This window comes from Clupea harengus, chromosome 18 (genome assembly GCF_900700415.2).
Source record: "Clupea harengus chromosome 18, Ch_v2.0.2, whole genome shotgun sequence".
NCBI lineage: Eukaryota > Metazoa > Chordata > Actinopteri > Clupeiformes > Clupeidae > Clupea > Clupea harengus.
The window spans coordinates 22,122,177-22,139,801 of record NC_045169.1 but is presented as its reverse complement, the minus strand read 5'-3'; the positions used below and the strand labels follow the sequence as shown (position 1 = coordinate 22,139,801).

The 17,625-nt window shown below is 44.8% G+C and overlaps 3 protein-coding genes across 11 annotated transcripts in view; 1 reads left to right on the top strand and 2 right to left on the bottom strand.

Annotated features, from left to right (window-relative positions):
• Positions 1–213: 213 nt before the first annotated feature.
• epoa (erythropoietin a) lies at positions 214–12,525 on the top strand. Of its 2 annotated transcripts, none has more exons than XM_031584550.2 (5): positions 214–284; positions 8,141–8,271; positions 8,599–8,685; positions 9,027–9,191; positions 10,290–12,525. In XM_031584550.2, the coding sequence occupies exons 1-5, from the start codon at positions 272–274 to the stop codon at positions 10,440–10,442; spliced, it is 549 nt and encodes a 182-aa protein (XP_031440410.2). In that variant the 5' UTR covers positions 214–271; the 3' UTR covers positions 10,443–12,525. The 2 variants fall into 2 exon arrangements, with proteins under 2 accessions (XP_031440410.2, XP_031440411.1); XM_031584551.2 differs by lacking the exon at positions 214–284 and adding an exon at positions 290–718.
• Positions 12,526–12,622: 97 nt separating this feature from the next.
• Positions 12,623–14,566, bottom strand: pop7 (POP7 homolog, ribonuclease P/MRP subunit). Its single transcript, XM_012830813.3, has 2 exons — positions 14,250–14,566; positions 12,623–13,736 (listed from the first exon to the last, which is right to left on the bottom strand). The coding sequence occupies exon 2, from the start codon at positions 13,688–13,690 to the stop codon at positions 13,232–13,234; it is 459 nt and encodes a 152-aa protein (XP_012686267.1). The 5' UTR covers positions 13,691–13,736; positions 14,250–14,566; the 3' UTR covers positions 12,623–13,231.
• Positions 14,567–15,196: 630 nt separating this feature from the next.
• Positions 15,197–17,625, bottom strand: part of dctn1a (dynactin 1a) — a 22,808-nt gene continuing 20,379 nt past the window's right edge. For all 8 annotated transcript variants that reach the window (XM_031584544.2, XM_031584545.2, XM_031584540.2 and 5 more), the window contains 3 exons: positions 17,521–17,594; positions 17,126–17,215; positions 15,197–16,588 (listed from right to left, as the gene is read on the bottom strand). In XM_031584544.2, coding sequence (XP_031440404.1) covers positions 16,451–16,588; positions 17,126–17,215; positions 17,521–17,594 — 302 coding nt within the window. In that variant the 3' untranslated portion in view covers positions 15,197–16,450. The remainder of the gene's footprint in view (positions 16,589–17,125; positions 17,216–17,520; positions 17,595–17,625) is intronic.

Genomic DNA, 17,625 nt, shown 5'->3' with positions numbered 1-17,625 from the left:
TAAAGCCGTTATTTACATGCAGTGGCTCTTGTTTGAAAACAGATATTATTTTGATGACAATGAAAGAATAACAAGGAAGCAGCCCGGATAATCCCCTCAAGACAATGAGATTTTATTTTCATCATCGGTGAAAAAAATAAAAGAAACACCTACCGGATAAGTGCAAACCGGTGACAAATCCATAAAAGAGCTTCAGTTGCAATTAATGGACATAGACGGGGCCAATGGGCGAAACGGAGAGACGCCACTGAGGGACTATGCGGATTCGGTTATGGAGATACCCAGTGAGTAAATCCGTCACCACCGTATGAAACATACCTGACGCGTACGGCTCTCCTTCTTTACCCTCAGATGACTTTAGTGTGTTGATTCTCCAACCAGGTTATCGGACGATTAATGGCGCGCGGACGCGTGTCGCTATCAGCTTCATCGCCTTATCACTTAGTTTGAGTGGAGGTAAATAGAGGTTTTGAGGCTTGCCAAGAAGTGTGATGTAAAGCTCGATAGTTCGCTACTCTGGTGATAACTGTAGCTCCCAGGAACTCAGGATGTACTCTAGTTTACGCGCGCCAGGGGAGAGCGTATCATAGGATTGGATGCACACAGATCGGATGCACCTAAACTCTTTCACATTACGATCTATCATTAAATAGTCAACATGTTTTCTGTCATGTTTTTTAAAGATGTTGCGTTCGTTTTCGAATGTTTCGCAGTTTTGGTAAGTCCTACTACCTATTACGAGACAATTGTTGTTGCTAACGCTGTACTTTTCAAATTGTTTTTATTGTACATTCATGTAGTCTACAATCTTATCATTACAGTGCTATTATTTCTAGTTGGGTAAACTGTTACTTTGGTTTATAATGCATTTGTACTTTGGGTGGGTGTAATATTTTTACACATCTATATTTAACTGATTGTTAAAAGCTACATTTACCATTAGCTATGTTTCTCAATTAGAAGTTTGAGTATTACTAATCATTGATCATTTTACGCACTCACTACATGTGTCTATACTTTCTAAATGCTTGATATCAAGTAACCTAAAGACTGCATATGAAGCGCGTCAGTATGCAAGGTTTATCAGTATAGTTGAAGGCGCGTCTTCTCCAGCTACGAGGTGCCCTTTACGCACTATCCCACTCTGAGCGTTATCGGCATATGGGTTCATTCTAGGATAGCCCACAAGAACTGCATTACTGCCTCCACCGCAAGTTCGTCACTTGCTCTCGGCAGTTGACAATGCGCATTCTATCTAAATCTCAGAATTTCTATGTAAGAGGGTTTGAATTTAAAGAGAAATCTAATCCATATGGCATAACAACTGTATTTGACGCTAGAGTTTTTGGCCAGAGGTAACGGCTTAACTCATTCATTGAGCGCACGAGACGCTGGATAGCTACGCGGGTCAACTGTCAAATTCCCTCAGATCATCCTAGTGTGACCTTAGAGTGAGTCATACCACAGCACTGTAAGAGATATCCTGTCCTCGTGTGATGTGCGCTAGTTTGCATTTACAGATGTCATGACTAACAATGACTAACCGTGACTTTGCATTTCCATCCACTCCAAAAAAAAGTGCAGGACTGAGTAATACTTCGATTTGCTGAGTCAGTCCTGAATGGTGTGCTGACAATGCAATTTTTGTGCGTGATTGTCCAGCCATTGACTAGGCAGTTAACAGTACAGAGGGTGAGAAAAAGGTCAGGGAAAGTCCAAAGGGGATTCTGTTTCAGGGAAATGAGATGTGAGTTCCCATGCAGGATGTGATGTCACTTCAGAATGAGTGGAATGCTGAGCTATGACGAAGGAACAGATAAAGAAGAGTTAGTCCTGGGTAGTGCTTGTGTATGTGTGTATGTGGACATGGGTGAGCGAGTGTGAGAAAGTGCTTTTGTGTTAACTCATAGCTCCTTGCCAGAAACAGTGAAAATGGCATAATATGGTCGTGCATCACACTCTGTCTTCGTTTGGACAGAGGTACTACCTTTCTGGACATACTTGGAAAAGGCCACCGTCGAGTGATAATCAATAAGGTGTCGGGGCATTTGGCCCACATCCAGGGTAAAAAAAGAGGTGAGATGTTGGCATGGAGTATTGGCTCCTGGTCGGTCAGTCACTGTTAACTTTGGCCCGGACCCCCTGGCTCATGGACCCGAGGCACGTGGCCGCCACTGGGCAAACGCAAGGTGACCCCCTCAACCCACTCTCCTGCTTGAGCTGCAGCCGTCCATTTGCCTGCTGGTTAATACAGCTAAGAGGATGTTGGCATGTGAGAAACTGTATGCCAGTGAACATGAACATGTGATGACAGTTTTCCCATCCTGTGATTAGCTGTTGTCATAACTGTTGCTGACCAGTGAATTGACAGCGTCATGTTACCATTAAATTACCATGGTTACCATTCCCATGGAATTTTAGCATTCACATGCTACTTACCTGTCATAGCACCACACTGTTATGACAATTACTGATTATGGTCACATGACACTGACTGCTGTAACTCCATAGGACAGTGTATAACGTGTTTATGAGATGGTTATGTTGGTCTTGTGACACAGGGTCCGAGTAAAGTGTTGCCTGGGTTCTGCAGTGATGAAGGTGTGAGAGTGGCAGGATTAGGCTTAAGTGGCATTCTTGGAAAGGACTCAGGAGAGGACGTGCACTTGGTAACATTCAGCCTGGCAGTACCATGGCCTACGTGACTTTCATTCACCCAGACTGCCTCTGGAAACTGCGTGACTCCACAACCAACTGCACGAGCCTTGACCAACAGTTTCTCATACGTAATGAAACAGTTAAACCCACCAAAAAGAACATCGTTGCTGGAAAATGCATGTTAGATGTCTGATGCATTTTCAGCAACAGCATGTTTAGCAGTTGACCATTAGCTTACAAAATGGGTTCTTAGTGCTAACTGGATTGTTTACAGCAGAGAATTAGACTTCAAGCTATCTCAAAGTATAAGAAAAATATTGACATTTGAAGTTAAAATGTTCTGTGCCTTCAATCACTACTGATGGTTCTGGCTTTCTTAACATCTCACAGAATTCTATTCAATTCTAATTTTGAATCATTCTAATCTACAAGAGTTTTGAGGTCTGGACGAGTCAGTTCATGTAACCAATCTTGTCTGGGTTACAAAAGCTAGATTAGGGTTGGTATTTTGTGTAGATACAAAAGTACGTATATAAAAGACTTTTTGGGCCTCATTTATAAAATGTTGCGTAGAAACCATCCTACATTTGATCTCAGACGTTTTCTGAAATGGTCGTAAGTGTTATTCACAGAAAACAAACGTACGCCCAAAAAACACATGTACGCCATTCCTGCCTTTATAAATCACAAAAGATCGTGGAATTGTGCGCAGCTGAATCTCCGCCCTCAAAACGCCCCTACTTAATCTAATTAGGATATTATCAATGCACAAACAGAGCGCATCCTCAATGCACAAACTCTCTGTGACAATGGCAAGCAAGAAAGAAACATGTAAAAAGAAGAATTATAGTGAGGCTTAAATCGACGTTCTGCTGATGGAAGAGCAGATGCGGGCCAAAACATTGTTCGAAAGCCTGTCAGGTGGCGTAGGCTAATGGCAAAAGCAAAGTATGTGGCATGGTAGAAGACACGTCTCCGAAGCACCAGCGGCCGCACCTGCGGAACGAGCAGCACCAGAAGCCGCATCTGCGGTAGCAGCACCTGCTGCACCAGCATCGGGGCCTCGTTGGCCATCACCAGCTTCCTCTTCTCATTCACAAAGGGACTTGAATGAGTCTGTTAGTGAGGTTGTTGCAGAACTCTGTCCGCTATTGAGGGTTCTTTGAACAAACGTGCCTAAATAAAACATTCTGAAGAAAATGAACATGTGTGCATTTATTCTTATACTGTTAGTGAATCAGCTCCCGTCAGCTCCCGTCTTCTCAGCGCAGTGATGTGCGTGTTCCAGTCAGCTGGGATGGGAGGGTGGTCATCTTGGTCCATGCGCATTTCGTCTTCTCCTCTATGCCATGGCTTAGACAGATGTTGTGTAGCACACAACAGGCTAGGATGATCTGGCAAACCTTTTCGGGGGCATATAGCAGTCTCCCTCCCGATGCATCCAAACATCGCCACCTTCCCTTCAGCATGCCTATGCTGTGCTCCACTACCGACCGCGCACGGGCATGTGCTGTATCGAAGTGGGCTTCCTAGGCTGTCTGAGTGTGCGCAATCGGGGTGAGAAGCCATTGGGAACCCTGTTTTACGCAGAAAATCCTCTTTCGCTGTTCCTGGGCACTGTATGGACATGTAATACATTTCGGACACAGAGGGATAATATCCTCTAACAACGCCAAAGCAGCCATATCTCCTACTGAAAACTGTCACTATCAGGCTTTTTATAGGCTATAAATTGAGCGACATGTTTTACACGTGTGGAATTAAAATGAATAGCCTACCTATTAGACGTGAATTTCATTCATGTATGAATTATTCAAATTGTTTAATTGATTTTATTGAGCGAAACATTCATTTGGCCTTTTACCATTACCCCTATCGTGACTGTGGTGGTGACGATGATGATGATGAAACTGCGTGTCGGCGCTTGGAGAGTTCCGAATTCCTGCAGTACTCCAGTATTGCCACAAGGAAATGTACTTACACGAACTAGAACCAGACGTAGAGATACGTCCTTTTCTACGTCTAAGACGGTTTTTATAAATCTGTACTTAGACGTGGATTTGATCGCACGAACACTCTCAGATCAAATCTGTGCGTAAGTACGTTTTATAAATGAGGCCCTTTGTCTTATTGTGGCCTAGCCTATGGGAGAATGACGTCAATGATCCCTTGTCACATGGTCACATGCTCAGATATGTCTGAGGCCACAGTATCCATCCCTGTGTGCGGGGGTTCCAGAGGCATGAAACAGGAATTGTGTGAGACTCCTCACGTCTGATTTGATGTCGAGATGTTCTCTCATGTTCAGAGAGCGTGTGTTTTGTATGCAGCAGACGTTATTTTGCCTAAAGGTCAGGCCAAGTTCAGGGCTAATCCTTAGGACTGCGTTCCTCCTCAGACACGGACAAGGCACAAAGATCAGAGGTACAGTAGACCGCTGTGGAGAAACAGGCCGACAGAGGAATGCAAAAGTTGGAGACAAGACTTGAGCATCCCCGGCTGTCAGACGAGGCGTTTGGGGTTATCTGTTTTGTATGCACCGTGAATTATTTTGGGTTGAAGTCAGTCTAGCCTGATAACCTTTACCCTTTCTTGTCCACCAAGGTCAGGGTATTGGCACAGAGAGAGAAAGTCATGTGATCTGTAGTGATGACTCTCCTTAAGGTCTAGTTACATTGTAAATCAAGGCACCACAGTCGTGTAAGCACTTGTGTGTCAGACTACTGTTATTATTTGAGGGATCAGACATCAGCCTCTCGGATAACGGGTGTTAAGCCTTTGGAACTACTGGCATGGGCATGTACCATACAGCTGTTTGCTTTGCACAACCTGGTTGTTCTCACTGGAAATGTAGGAATGTAATCAACAGATATAATCATGAACACATATTCATAATCGTCATCATCATCAAATGTAATCATCAATCATCCGGTCAGCTGAGTAAGAAACGCTGGACTTATAGCTACGCCTCAGTGACAGTGACAGAGCCTGCCACCTCACCTCAGCCCAGACAGAGGGGCAGCAGTAGGTACTGTGGGTGGGATAGCTATCATGGCTACAGTGGGTGGAGAAGAAGGGAGGGAGTGAGAGACAGAGAGAGAGAGGAAGGGAGAGAGTGAGGGAAAAGAGAGAGGTAGAGAAACCACAGCGAGCAGAGTGGAATAAGTTAAATAAGTTGAGATAACTACTTTCCAGTGTGAAACAATGATACAAGTACAATTCACAATGATCTGATGTAGCAAACAGCAACAGACCAGCTGCATAAATGTCATGTACTACTTAAATCAACCTAAACCAAAAATAAGCACTAAAACATCAGAGAGAAAAGCATGGATGTGGATGTGTCCGCGGCCATGCAGTGGCGTGCTACTCCCAGAGAGGACTCGAACAGAGCCGTCAAACAGAGACACTGATGCATCTTTGACATTTCACCTGAGAGTTTACCTGCCTTTTAAACTCAGGTTTTCAATGTTGGATAGGCCTGCACTCTCTGTAAATGATGGTGTTCTTCATCAGTAGACGTATTCTCCCCTACTTCAGTAAGAGAACATGGTAGTGTCAGGGTCCGTAGGACTGATCTATTCCATTTTTCATCTAATAACTGTTGAAGAATAAAACACCCAGGTGAAGTATATACTGTGTGTGTGTGTGTGTGTGTGTGTGTGTGTGTGTGTGTGTGTGTGTGTGTGTATGTGTGATGTTGGTGAAGGGGAAGACGGTTTGAGACCGACAGGGAAAGATATGGGTGGGGCAAACTGAGACTAATCATGGGATGTAAAAAAAAATGGTATTTTCTGTTTCCCCCTGAGCAACTCTCTGGGTGGTATTTGGATGTGCAGATAAGGAGATATCAATGAGCATCATCAGCTAGAGTTAAATAAGCCAGTGATGAGAGAGCAGAGATGACAGTGACGTGGTTGCGGTCCGACAGGGAGATGCTTCGGGGTGCTGTGAAGACATCAGACTCCTGCGATCTCTTATCGCGACTCACAGTGTTATGGCCTCATGTGTTATGTATGCAGTGTGTATTGTATAGAGCAGAGGTCAGGATGAGTGTGTGTGTGTGTGTGTATGTATGCAGTGTGTATTGTATAGAGCAGAGGTCAGGATGACAAGGTCAGCGGTGCTGGCACAGGCCCTGTAGTAGTGGTGGTGCTTCTCTTCTGTGCTTGGCCACATATTACTGACAAGCCACGGCAGTCCTACTGCTCTGGAATCTGCCTTTTAAAGGCTTACTATTGGCTCAGCAGACATCAGTGTGCAGGATCTCTGATAATGAGTGGGGATGTTGTGTCATTACCTGTTTTGTATGCAGTATGGATTATTTTGGGATTAGGTCAAGTCAGATAACTTCCTCTTTGACCACTGGCTATGGAGACCGTTCCTCGTTGCAACGTCATTCCTTGAAGCCATGTTCTTCTGGGATTTAAAGACAAACTTGCATGCTCTGAAGTCAGTGCTCTTTCCATAGTGAGATAGCTTCCATAGTTCCATAAGACCAGAGGTTCCACTGCTGGAAAATGTCCTATTATCACTTTGGTAGTCTATTTTTTCATATGTACTAAGGTATTAAGGTGGTAAAGTTAAGGTGGAAAAGGCAAATTGCACTTTACTGCAATTCTGTAACTGACATATGCGACATATTGTCAGGGCCATATCTTTGTAAGTTTAAATTTAGAAAATTACTTTTTTTAAGGTTTTACCAAGGTGTGTGCTTTTCAAGGTGTGAGAGTGTAGGTAAGCAGTTTTTAATAACATTCTCACATGAAGGTGGTCATGGTCACATGAAGGCGAGATAAACCCACCTGTCAATCCCATTAGTTTACAGCATGTCATCAAATATAGTGCTAGAATACCAGCGCTCTGAGCCAACTGGGCTGTTTTTGTCTGTTGGCTCTTAGCTAGTTGGCTGTTAGCTAGCCGGCTCACTATTTTTAGACAAAAAATTTCCTTGCTGTCTCTTTAACATCATCAGATTAGCGACTATGCCCTGCTGCTGGGGCATACATGAGAACTTTCACCTGCGTACCATGGATCTAGGAAAAATCAATACTTCTTCAAAAAGAGTGAATGAGTTCATAAGTGAAATGTCATGTTACCAGGCCGTCAGGGAATAGTAGTTCTTTTTTACCCTCAAATTCTAAAACACAGTAACTAATTACATCATTTATAGTTTAACAATAGGATGCTTTTAAAGTTTTAATGCTTATTTTGTGTTAGACATTTATGCATGTGGTCTGTTGCTGTTTCCTACATCAGATCATTGTGATTTGTACTTGTATCGTTGTATCACACTGGAAAGTAGTTATCTCCACTTCTTTAACTTATTCTTCTACTCTTTTCCACTCTTCTTTCTGTCCTTTCTCTATATCACTCTTTTTCTCACTCTCTCCCTTCTTCCTGTTTTCCCTCTCTCTCTTACTGTCTCTGCCTCTCTATCCATCTCTCCCTCTCTTCCTCTCCATCCCTCTCTGTCTCTCAGGACTGTTTACTGTGCTGCTGATGGTATTGGAGTGGACCAGTCCAGGACTGCCCTCTCCTCTGTGGCCCATTTGTGACCTCAGTGCCCTCGACCACTTCATCAAGAAGGCACAGGAGGCTGAGGCCGCCATGGTGAGACACACACACACACACGCACACGCACACGCACACGCACGCACACACGCACACACACGCACACACACGCACGCACACGCACACACACATTTATACAACATATCAACATGTTACAAACACAAACACACACATTTACACAAATATTCATGTCAACATTTTACAAACACACATTCATACTCCATGTAAACATTTTACAAACAGATACGTTCTCACAACGAGAGAGAGTGAAAAAGGAGGGCAATTTAGTAAAATACCTCCTGCACTCTCACACTCACAACCTAACATTACCTAACTACCCCAAACTGCCCCCCCTGCTTTTCATAGAGGAGCTGCAAGGAAGAGTGCCTCCTCTCCGTGCCCCTGACGGTTCCTCAGCCCAGTGTAGACTACAACGCCTGGAGGAAAAAGGATGTAAGTAGGGACCCCTGCCACTTGGCTTCTGTATTATCAACACTCAATTCAGTTCAGTTCAGTTTGATTCAGTTCAATTCAGTTCAGTTCAATTTAATTCAATTCAAAGGCAAAGTAGTTTGAGAGTTCCATGTGTGAACTGCCTTGCCACTTGAATAAGTGCTGAATTTTGTACACATTTGTGTGTGTGGACGTGTGAATGCATGTGTCCCTGTGTGTGTGTGTATGTGTGAATGCATGTGTCCCTGTGTGTGTGTGTGTGTGTGTGTGTGTGTGTGTGTGTGTGTGTGTGTGTGTGTGTGTGTGTGTGTGTGTGTGTGTGTGTGTGTGTGTGTGTCTAGTCACAGCAGCAGGCCCAGGAGGTGCAGTCAGGCCTGTGGCTGTTGTCTCAAGCCCTGCAGTCTCTGAAAGCCTCCATCAGCAACGCGGCGCTACACTCCCACATAGACAACAGCCTGGGCAACATCATCAGCATTGGGCAGGTGCTGCGCAGTCTCAGCATCCCGGTGAGTGCTGCTGGGTCCTAGTGTGTGCTGGTTAAAGGTAGTCTGTGTGCTGTCCAAGTGTGTGCTGGTTAAAGGTAGTCTGCAGGGGGAGCCATGAATGGGTCAGAATGCCCATGGGGACCTGGGTTCAAGTCCGGCTCGCGGTCATTTCCCAATCCCTTTCCTGATCTCTCTCCAGCTCGCTTTCTGTCTCTCTCTACTGTCCTATCTGAATAAATGCATAAAAAGCCCAAAAATAAATCTTAAAAAAAAAGGGACAATCTGCAAGTCTAATTCTTCTAATTCTAAAAGAACACACAACTTAGATGCACGTAACTCATACACATGCACGGCTACGCACAAACACCTCTCGCCCCCCACACGCCCACACAAGTATACGCCCACAGAAACACACACACAGTTGCACGCACGAACGCACACACAGCAAATTCTTGGAAAGTTTCAACTCCAGAAATGCAGTGCAGTACCTGTAAATACCTGTGTGTGTGTGTGTGTGTACACTGATTTTAGCAGGGTTAGCAGGGGCAATCAGCAGACAAACATGCCCTCCAGACTGAACTCAGCTTTATTCCTTTGCCAGACACACACACACACACACACACACACACACACACACACACACACACACACACACACACACACACACACACACACACACACACACACACACACACACACACACACACACACTCTAACAGGCCAGCGACACTCAGTCTGGAGTAGTGCCTCAGCACAAATATGTGTTTTTCAATTTTAGATTGGTTTGTAACCTCTGTGTATATGTGTGTGTGTGTGAGCGCGTGTGTGTTTGAGAGGGAGCGAGAGAGCTAGAGACAGAGACACATAATTCTTTCCTGGCTTTAGTGTTCTAGAGAAAGCTTATCTAATGTATCCACCCATGTAAGCAGTTAATGTACGTTTATTACATGCATGCTGTGCTAAGCTAACCAGCTGCTATTTACAGTGCAGATCAATAGTCTTTAGCTGTGCAATGCCTTTTGTTTGAAGACAACACCTGAAATTGTCAATAAACAGTAAAATATTAGACAGGCATCCAAGGTATACGTTTGAGTGAGTTTGCTTGTGATCTTTCTACAGGAGTACACCCCCACAGGAGCTGGCTCGGCCTCCCAGGACACGTGGCGTGTCTCCTCGGCCTCCACACTCTTCCAGGTCCACTTCAACTTCCTGCGAGGGAAGGTCCGCCTCCTGATATCCCACGCGGCAGTCTGCCAACAAGCCTTCAGCTGATTGGGTGCCAGCGTGGACCGGGGGCGCAAGCTGATTGGAGCAGCCCGTGTCGAGGGGGTGGTACGTGGGACCAGGGAGGTTGCTGGTTGGACAGGACTCAGGGAGCTTTTGTCTGCTCAGAGACATGGACAGACTTTTTAACCCACGGGACGGGGCATGTGTCTCTCTGTATGGCGTGTGTGTGTATTAGAGACTTTACGCACTGCGTGCGTGTGTGTGTATGTGCGTGTGTGTGTGTCTCACCATGGCGGCCTCTGCCTCTTGTGCCTTCTTGATGAAGGGGTCGAGGGCACGGAGGTCACAAAGGGATATGTTCATTTGTCAGGCCCACCAGCCAGCCAGCCATTGACCAGCCACAAGCCCTCCCTGCTACATCATATGCACCGGCCATCATACACACCGTATACTGGAATGCACTGTTTAACCCGTACCCGTCAATCAGAGACAGCCAGCCAATCCCTAGCTGGGAAGATTGACAGGCAATCAAACCCCACCCGCTCTGTACTGTTCCTTTAGTTTGGATGTTGTGTTGTAAATGAATTGTACTTCATTGACTGCTGTTGTTAACTGTTGTTATGTTATTTATACATTAGATGTATGTTTCTAATAGTCAAAAATATAGAAAGGGCTTAATGATCAATGCCTTTCTCGTGTAGGATAAACCAGGGCACTTTGTGTGCGCTGGTAGATGTGTATGATGTGACTACGCTGCTACGTACCTGATGTGAGTGTGTAAGATAGTGGAACGTTAAGTGTGTGTCATCTCGGGAACTCAACGCTGACGACGTTGATGTTGAAAAAAGGCAACGGGAGGTCATCTCGGGTGAAGGAGGACAAGAGAGAGTGCAGGAGAGTGTGAGAGACACGTGGAAAATGTGTGTGAGAGGCGTGTGTGCAGCACAGAGTGAATGTGTGCATGTGTGTGTGAGAGAGAGAAAGGGAGAGCCAGAGATACTGTAATGGAAAGCATGGAGGGTCTACGTGAGAAGAGCTTAACCCCTTTGTCAGTTATCGGTCGACAGGGCCGCCTCAGGCATGCGGGAACGCTATGACACCGCTTGACGCAGATAGCACCAGGGCCAGAATAAATACTGATTGCACATCCTTACTCTCACACGAGTAGTTTTAGAATTAGTCTCGAATCCCTCTCTCTCTCTCACAGTCTCCCAAGGGTTTTAGCTTAGGAATGTTTGGTTCATTAACGAGGACGAATGTGTTTTGTCGTTTGTTTGTGCTTTGTGTGAAGACGGTTTTGTTTGCACTGTTGATTTTGTGGTGTTGTTACTGTGTGGTTCTTTGTTTTTTCCTTGTTGTTGTTATTATTATTGTTTTTTAAGTGGCCATCAGTCACCCAGCAGATATTTGGGAAGGAAGTTTGTAAATGTCATTTCCTGTTTGTAGTGTTGTTTGCTCCCTAAATCACCAAGCCAATTTGGTATTTAAAAGAAAAATATTATTCTTAGATAAAAAAAAGACTCATGAAAACACGCAGAGAGGACATTTTTGTGTGTGATAAGTGCGTCATGTTGTTCTTTTTGAGAGGTTGTGAGAAACGCTCAGTTAGGGGTCAACCTCAAAGCACCTGCTCCTGCGAACCCAGAGACCCCCGATCCCACGCAGGTCCACCATCGAACAGTCCAGAAACTTCTGGAATTATGGGACAGCTTAACCTCTTGTAAAGGATGGTCCAGTGTACCCTACGCTAAAGGTGAAAAAGGAAATATTGAAGCACCTTCCCTTAGCATTTACAGAAGTTGACCAGCTTTCATCATGGCTGCCACTTTCGGTTCATTTCACGCACTTTGAAACCTTCCTAAGCAAAAAAAGACTGTCCGACCGCAGCCGGTGTCTGTGATGGCACTGGTTCACACTGGCACCTTGTGGACACACTATACTATATCAGACAATTTAAAGTTACAGGCGGCTTGAACCGAACCATACACTATTCCAGCCAATCAACACGTTGCTTCAGGAGCATGGAGGCTAGGGGTGTCATTTGATCGGCTGTTGACCTCAAACATCAACAACTTTTCACCAGAATCTCGGACTGTACCTTTAACCTGCCCACCTCGTTATCAGTGAGTGTAAATTATGTGCACATATTTATATTGTTCATACATCATGTAAATATAAAAAAAATATTTCATCCACCTCAAAAAGGAGTAGACATCACACACAAGTCTGCATATAAAATTTAATTAAATTAACATTTAAGGAGGATAGTCACAAACACATTTTCACCAACAGCCTTGCTCAACACCACCGTGTGTTGACATCAAATGATGTCTCTTCAAAATAAAAAATACATTAAAAAAAAACTTCTCTATATTTGCAGTCAGAAACAACCTAAATAATCCAGATGGGTTCATGACTTCTGAGTTTAAACAAAAGATTTCTCCAGTTGGTCATGACAACTGAGCTTATGAACTTTTCCTTTCAGAGAACACAATATATACACAGCGACAGCTGTTTAATCAGTTACTGCGGCATTATCCTTGCAGACAAAACCACCTGGAAGATGACAGACCAACTGATGTGGTCCTCAAAACACTAGGCTTCTGTCAATCCCTATAATACTAATCAAATTTTGAAAAAAAAAAATAAAAAAATACAAAAGGCGACCCTCTCTCTTCAGTGTACATATGGTTTAACGCATGCAAATGTTCATAGTTGTTCATGGTTGTGTTCAAAGTTGTTTGATGAATGAAGGTGAATGTTACTAGGAAGCAATGCACTGCGTTTAGTACAGTTGCTGTAGTAGACCAGTTGACTTCTAATGACGGCACTTATCACTGAGGGTCTGGGTAGAAGACTTTAATGTGGATGGCCGAATTGTTCCGAGTACGCGTGATAGGCTCGCCGGCTTCGTCCGGGTCCTCCGGCTCCAGGTCGTCGACCAGCTCGACGGTGGAAGTGTTTGCGGCGATCTGCAGCGCCCACTGACTGCTCGCTTGGAGCTGCAGCGCAATGTTGATGGCACGGTTGATGGCCAGTCCGAGTCCGTGAATGCAGATCTCCCGGTGGCCGCCGGTGCCTCCGCCGTCCAGCAGCTTCTGGCATCGGGCGAGCTGTGCTTTGAAGTCTGTCTTCATGTTGACATACACGTCATTGCGCCGCTTTGGCAGCTTCCGAGGAAGCCGTTTGCGGAGAGTGTATTCCACGGGGTCCATCTCAACCACCACGGATCCCTCCGAGGGAAGGCCGACGGGGTTTGGGGGTACCGGAGCTGGGCTGCGAGGCTCTGCCATCTTATCAGGTGGCGGAGTGGTCAGGGGCACGTACCGAAGAACAGAACTGTATGAGACATGAGATGTCATCAACATTACATCAGCGCAAGCAAAGCAGAGTAAAACAAAAAAAAAGCTTTTGGAAATAAAGAGCTGACCAGACTGGTAGCTGGTCAAGGACTACACTAACTAAAGTAAACATGGGCAGTGGGGACGAGTTGAACAACAAGCACTGTAATCTGTCTCACAATGTGTTTGGTTGACGCTACAGAAGTCACATCAGTATTTTGCATCGTCTACCAGCAGATGGAAGGCTCAGTGACGGTGGCAATGACGGAATTTGTTACAGGCTACGTGGGTGAGCCATGTCCATACCACAGTTAACACCAGTAGCTGACCCTAATCATTAAAATTCATTAGCAGTCTACCGAACTAGAAAACAAGACCACCTTTGACTGGGGGAATACACCGACACTACCGTACCTTATAATTGCTACTGTACCACCCAGCAGAGACTCGAGACCCCTTATACTAGTTACAGGCATACAGCCCTATTACTATGATGAAAAGGTCCGGTTACCTGTGGTTGAAACGTCGTCCAGCGTCGTACCAACTGACCTCTCTTCTTGTGGTGTTCACAACGGCCCTATTTTTGCTTGTAGTTGGCTACCTAATGCTGGACCACGAGTCCTCCTTTGCGTTAACAGAGCGGCAAGGAAGACAAACCAACCAGCTGGCTAAGGTTAGCGAAAGACAGGTTGCACTCGGTGGCCGCTCGACTTATATGTCAGTTTGATATGAACGGACATCAATTACAGACAGCAAGATAAAAGTCACAAACGCGAAAAAAAAAAAGCTAACAGACGACGGGTTTCGTCTAACGATTGAGGCAGAGGATTTGACATACATGTATAAACCGCTATTGATCTATTAGCGCCACCAAGGGGACTGGAGTGAACTAGACTGCAGTTTACATATACAGTATGTGTGTGTGTTTATCATGTCATTTGCTAAGCAGATCAGAGAGCTGTATCTAAGAAACCAGGCCTAAATGGAGTTTTAAAATTAAATGAAAAGCATTTCTTTGATACCACTTCTTTGGTGAGCTTTTGTGACCCACCATGAAACTATTTTAAATGCATTTCCTGATACACATATAAATGCCACCTTATTCACAAATGTAAAAGTGTATTTACTTACAGACCAACCGCTCGCCATTTGTGAACATCCCTGCATTTATTTGTTTCCCCCCCAGATTTTCCTGAGGTGGCTTGATTCACAAATACATTCTCCGCATCCTATCAAATGTCTCTTACAATTTCAGCCAATCCCATGAACGTAAATTCAAACGTATGACTGAATGTGACCACACCGCGTTACATCTGCACAGTGTCCAGTCATGTGGACTACTGCACCATAGACATACAACATCAGCATATCTTTTGATGACTCTTTTTTTTAGGTTTCCATGGTAACAATAGGCCAACAGGTGGACCACTTGTGAACAGAGTAAAGTACTAGACAGTGTGTGTTTTAATCAAGATACTTTTATTATTATTTTTTCTTCATCCAAACAGAGTCAAAAGAGCAAAAGGACAATGTAGCATAGCAAACCAGGAAGAAGCCTTACAGACCTTTGCACAAGAATGAGAGCTACTATCGCATCTTTTCTTTCCTTAGCTCCTTAGTCTTTAGGAGAGCCACTGAAAGCCGACATGAGCCAAATAGTTTTCCCAGAATAATAATAATAATAATAATAATAATAATAAAACAAACAAACAAACGCAATGTGCTTAAGTCCTTAGCGGTAACTTGTTCTACATGTTACTATCAGGCTACAGTTTTAAATCTAAAGAAAAGACCAAGATTCAGACCAGATCCTGGCCACAGCGTTGGCTGCTTCCAGGAGATGACTTCCTGGAGACTACTGGGCATATATGAGCTTTGCACGACAGTAAAACAGGCGGTGTTGTCATAAATAGAGCAGCCGTGTATCAATTTGGTCCTCGCTGCTGTTCCTACACAGATACCAAACATAATTTCCCAAATGTTCAGAAAAACACATGGATGTACGGAGTAGGTGCAATGCGTTTCATGTCTACAGTGCTTTCCCCACCTGCCAATACTCCTCAACTCAAGAGATCTGCCCTTCATAGCAAAGCTGACAAGAAACATTAAAAAAAGGTTTAGTGACCGTCAGGCAGAAGAGAAAGACTGAACCTTTGACTACGAAAGGACACGTGTGTGTTTGTGTGTGTCTTAAAAAAATTGCATATGTAGAAAACCTGACGAGAACTGAGCAGATGCTTCTAGTTTTGTGGGTGGTGTTGTGTTGTGTTGTGTTACGGAAATACACCTTGGGGGTACCCTAGAGTGGCAATAGATTTTACATATTTTGACAGCTTTACGCAAACATGTGACGTGGTTCAAACTCTGATCCAGTTGATTAAAGCCTGTGGACACAACGTGTGTGTTCAAGTGTCTGTATTCTGTGTAAAAAGTGTAGAAAATCTCGACTTGGAAAAAAAACTATACTGTATAGCTCTTTGGCTTGGAAGTGGGATTCCATAGACCTGCTATTGTCTCATTGCATTTCCTGAGTGAGTCAACAGGAATTATTGGGAAAAAATTGTGTCTGTGGTGAGAGTGGAAGGCTGAGAAGTGTAGCGTGAAGGTCAGGATTGGAGTGCGCTTTTGGAAGGCGGGGGGGGGGGGGGGGGGTTGGTGTCTAATACTGCCCTCTGATTGGAGGAGAGTGTTGCCGCTGATGAGCGTGGGCACTTAGGTCATGAGGAGGCGATGCACCTGCTGCAGCTGCTGTTGTGATAGGACGAGGCTGTGGGAGCGCTCCTGGCCGCGAGCGCACGGGATCAACACCTTCCCTACCAGCACCGTGCCACTCTTACTCTCCTCCTTCGCCTGAAGTGAGGGAGAGAGAGAGAGAGAGAGAGAGAGCGAGAGAGAGGGGGTAGAGAGGAAGAGAGAGATAGAGAGAGCGAAGGACAGAGGGAGTAGAGAGGAGAGAGAGGGAGAGAGGAAGAGAGAGGTACAAAGGAAGAGAGAGAGAGAGAGCCGAGAGAGAGAGAGGGAGGAAGAGAGAAAAATCGAGGGACAGAGGGAGTAGAGAGGAGAGAGAGGAAAAGAGAGAAAAAGAGCGAGCAAGGGGGCAGAAAGAGGAACAAAATAAACATAAAAAGAATGAGAGGGTGTTAATCATGGAGGAAGAACGGTGGACAGGGTTGATATTTGGTTGGAGTATGTAATGGAGGAAAGCACCAATGAAGGTTTTACATCTCAAGAGCCACAACTTATTTATGTGACCGATCTAGCCAGTACTGAAATGGCCTGCATGCTTCTAAGACAGCTTATATGTTTGAGTAGAGGTGTGTGTGTGTGTGTGTGTGTGTGTGTGTGTGTGTGTGTGTGTGTGTGTGTTTTCAACGTTTCATCGCTCACCTTGACGAAGGGGGAGGAGGGGAAAGTGGCAAAATCAGAGGGTACCCGAGCCCCTGGTTGCTGGGATACAACATGCTCTGCCACCTCACCCTGAGAGATGGAGAAATGGAAAGAGACAGAGAGAGAGAGAGAAAGAGAGAGAGAGAGAGAGAGAGAGAGAGAGAGAGAGAGAGAGAGAGAGAGAGAGAGACGAATGTGAGGAACATGCTTACATAACATACAAACAAAGATTTAATTTCTTTCCAGTAATGTTAAGTACTTCTTAAGGAACAAACTCATGTCTTTGGTGATACCTGTTAAAGTAATACCACTCTTAGAGTCTGTCTGTGTGTGTGTGTGTGTGTGTGTGTGTGTGTGTGTGTGTGTGAATGTTTGTGTGTCAAGGCATGTCTCACCTTGAGTTTGTCCAGAGCATCGCTTAGGGACTGCAGCCGAGCCGTCTGCTCCATCAACTGGGCACTGGGACTGACTGTGACACACAAGCAATATAGTAATTTATA

Excerpts from the sequence above, each read along its gene's own strand:
- epoa (XM_031584551.2), top strand. Across the intron at positions 8,272-8,598 it reads AGGAGGCTGAGGCCGCCATG|AGGAGCTGCAAGGAAGAGTG; the intron begins GTGAGACACACA and ends TGCTTTTCATAG. Across the intron at positions 9,192-10,289 it reads TGCGCAGTCTCAGCATCCCG|GAGTACACCCCCACAGGAGC; the intron begins GTGAGTGCTGCT and ends ATCTTTCTACAG.
- pop7 (XM_012830813.3), bottom strand. The coding sequence starts at position 13,690 with ATGGCAGAGCCTCGCAGCCCAGCTCCGGTACCCCCAAACCCCGTCGGC.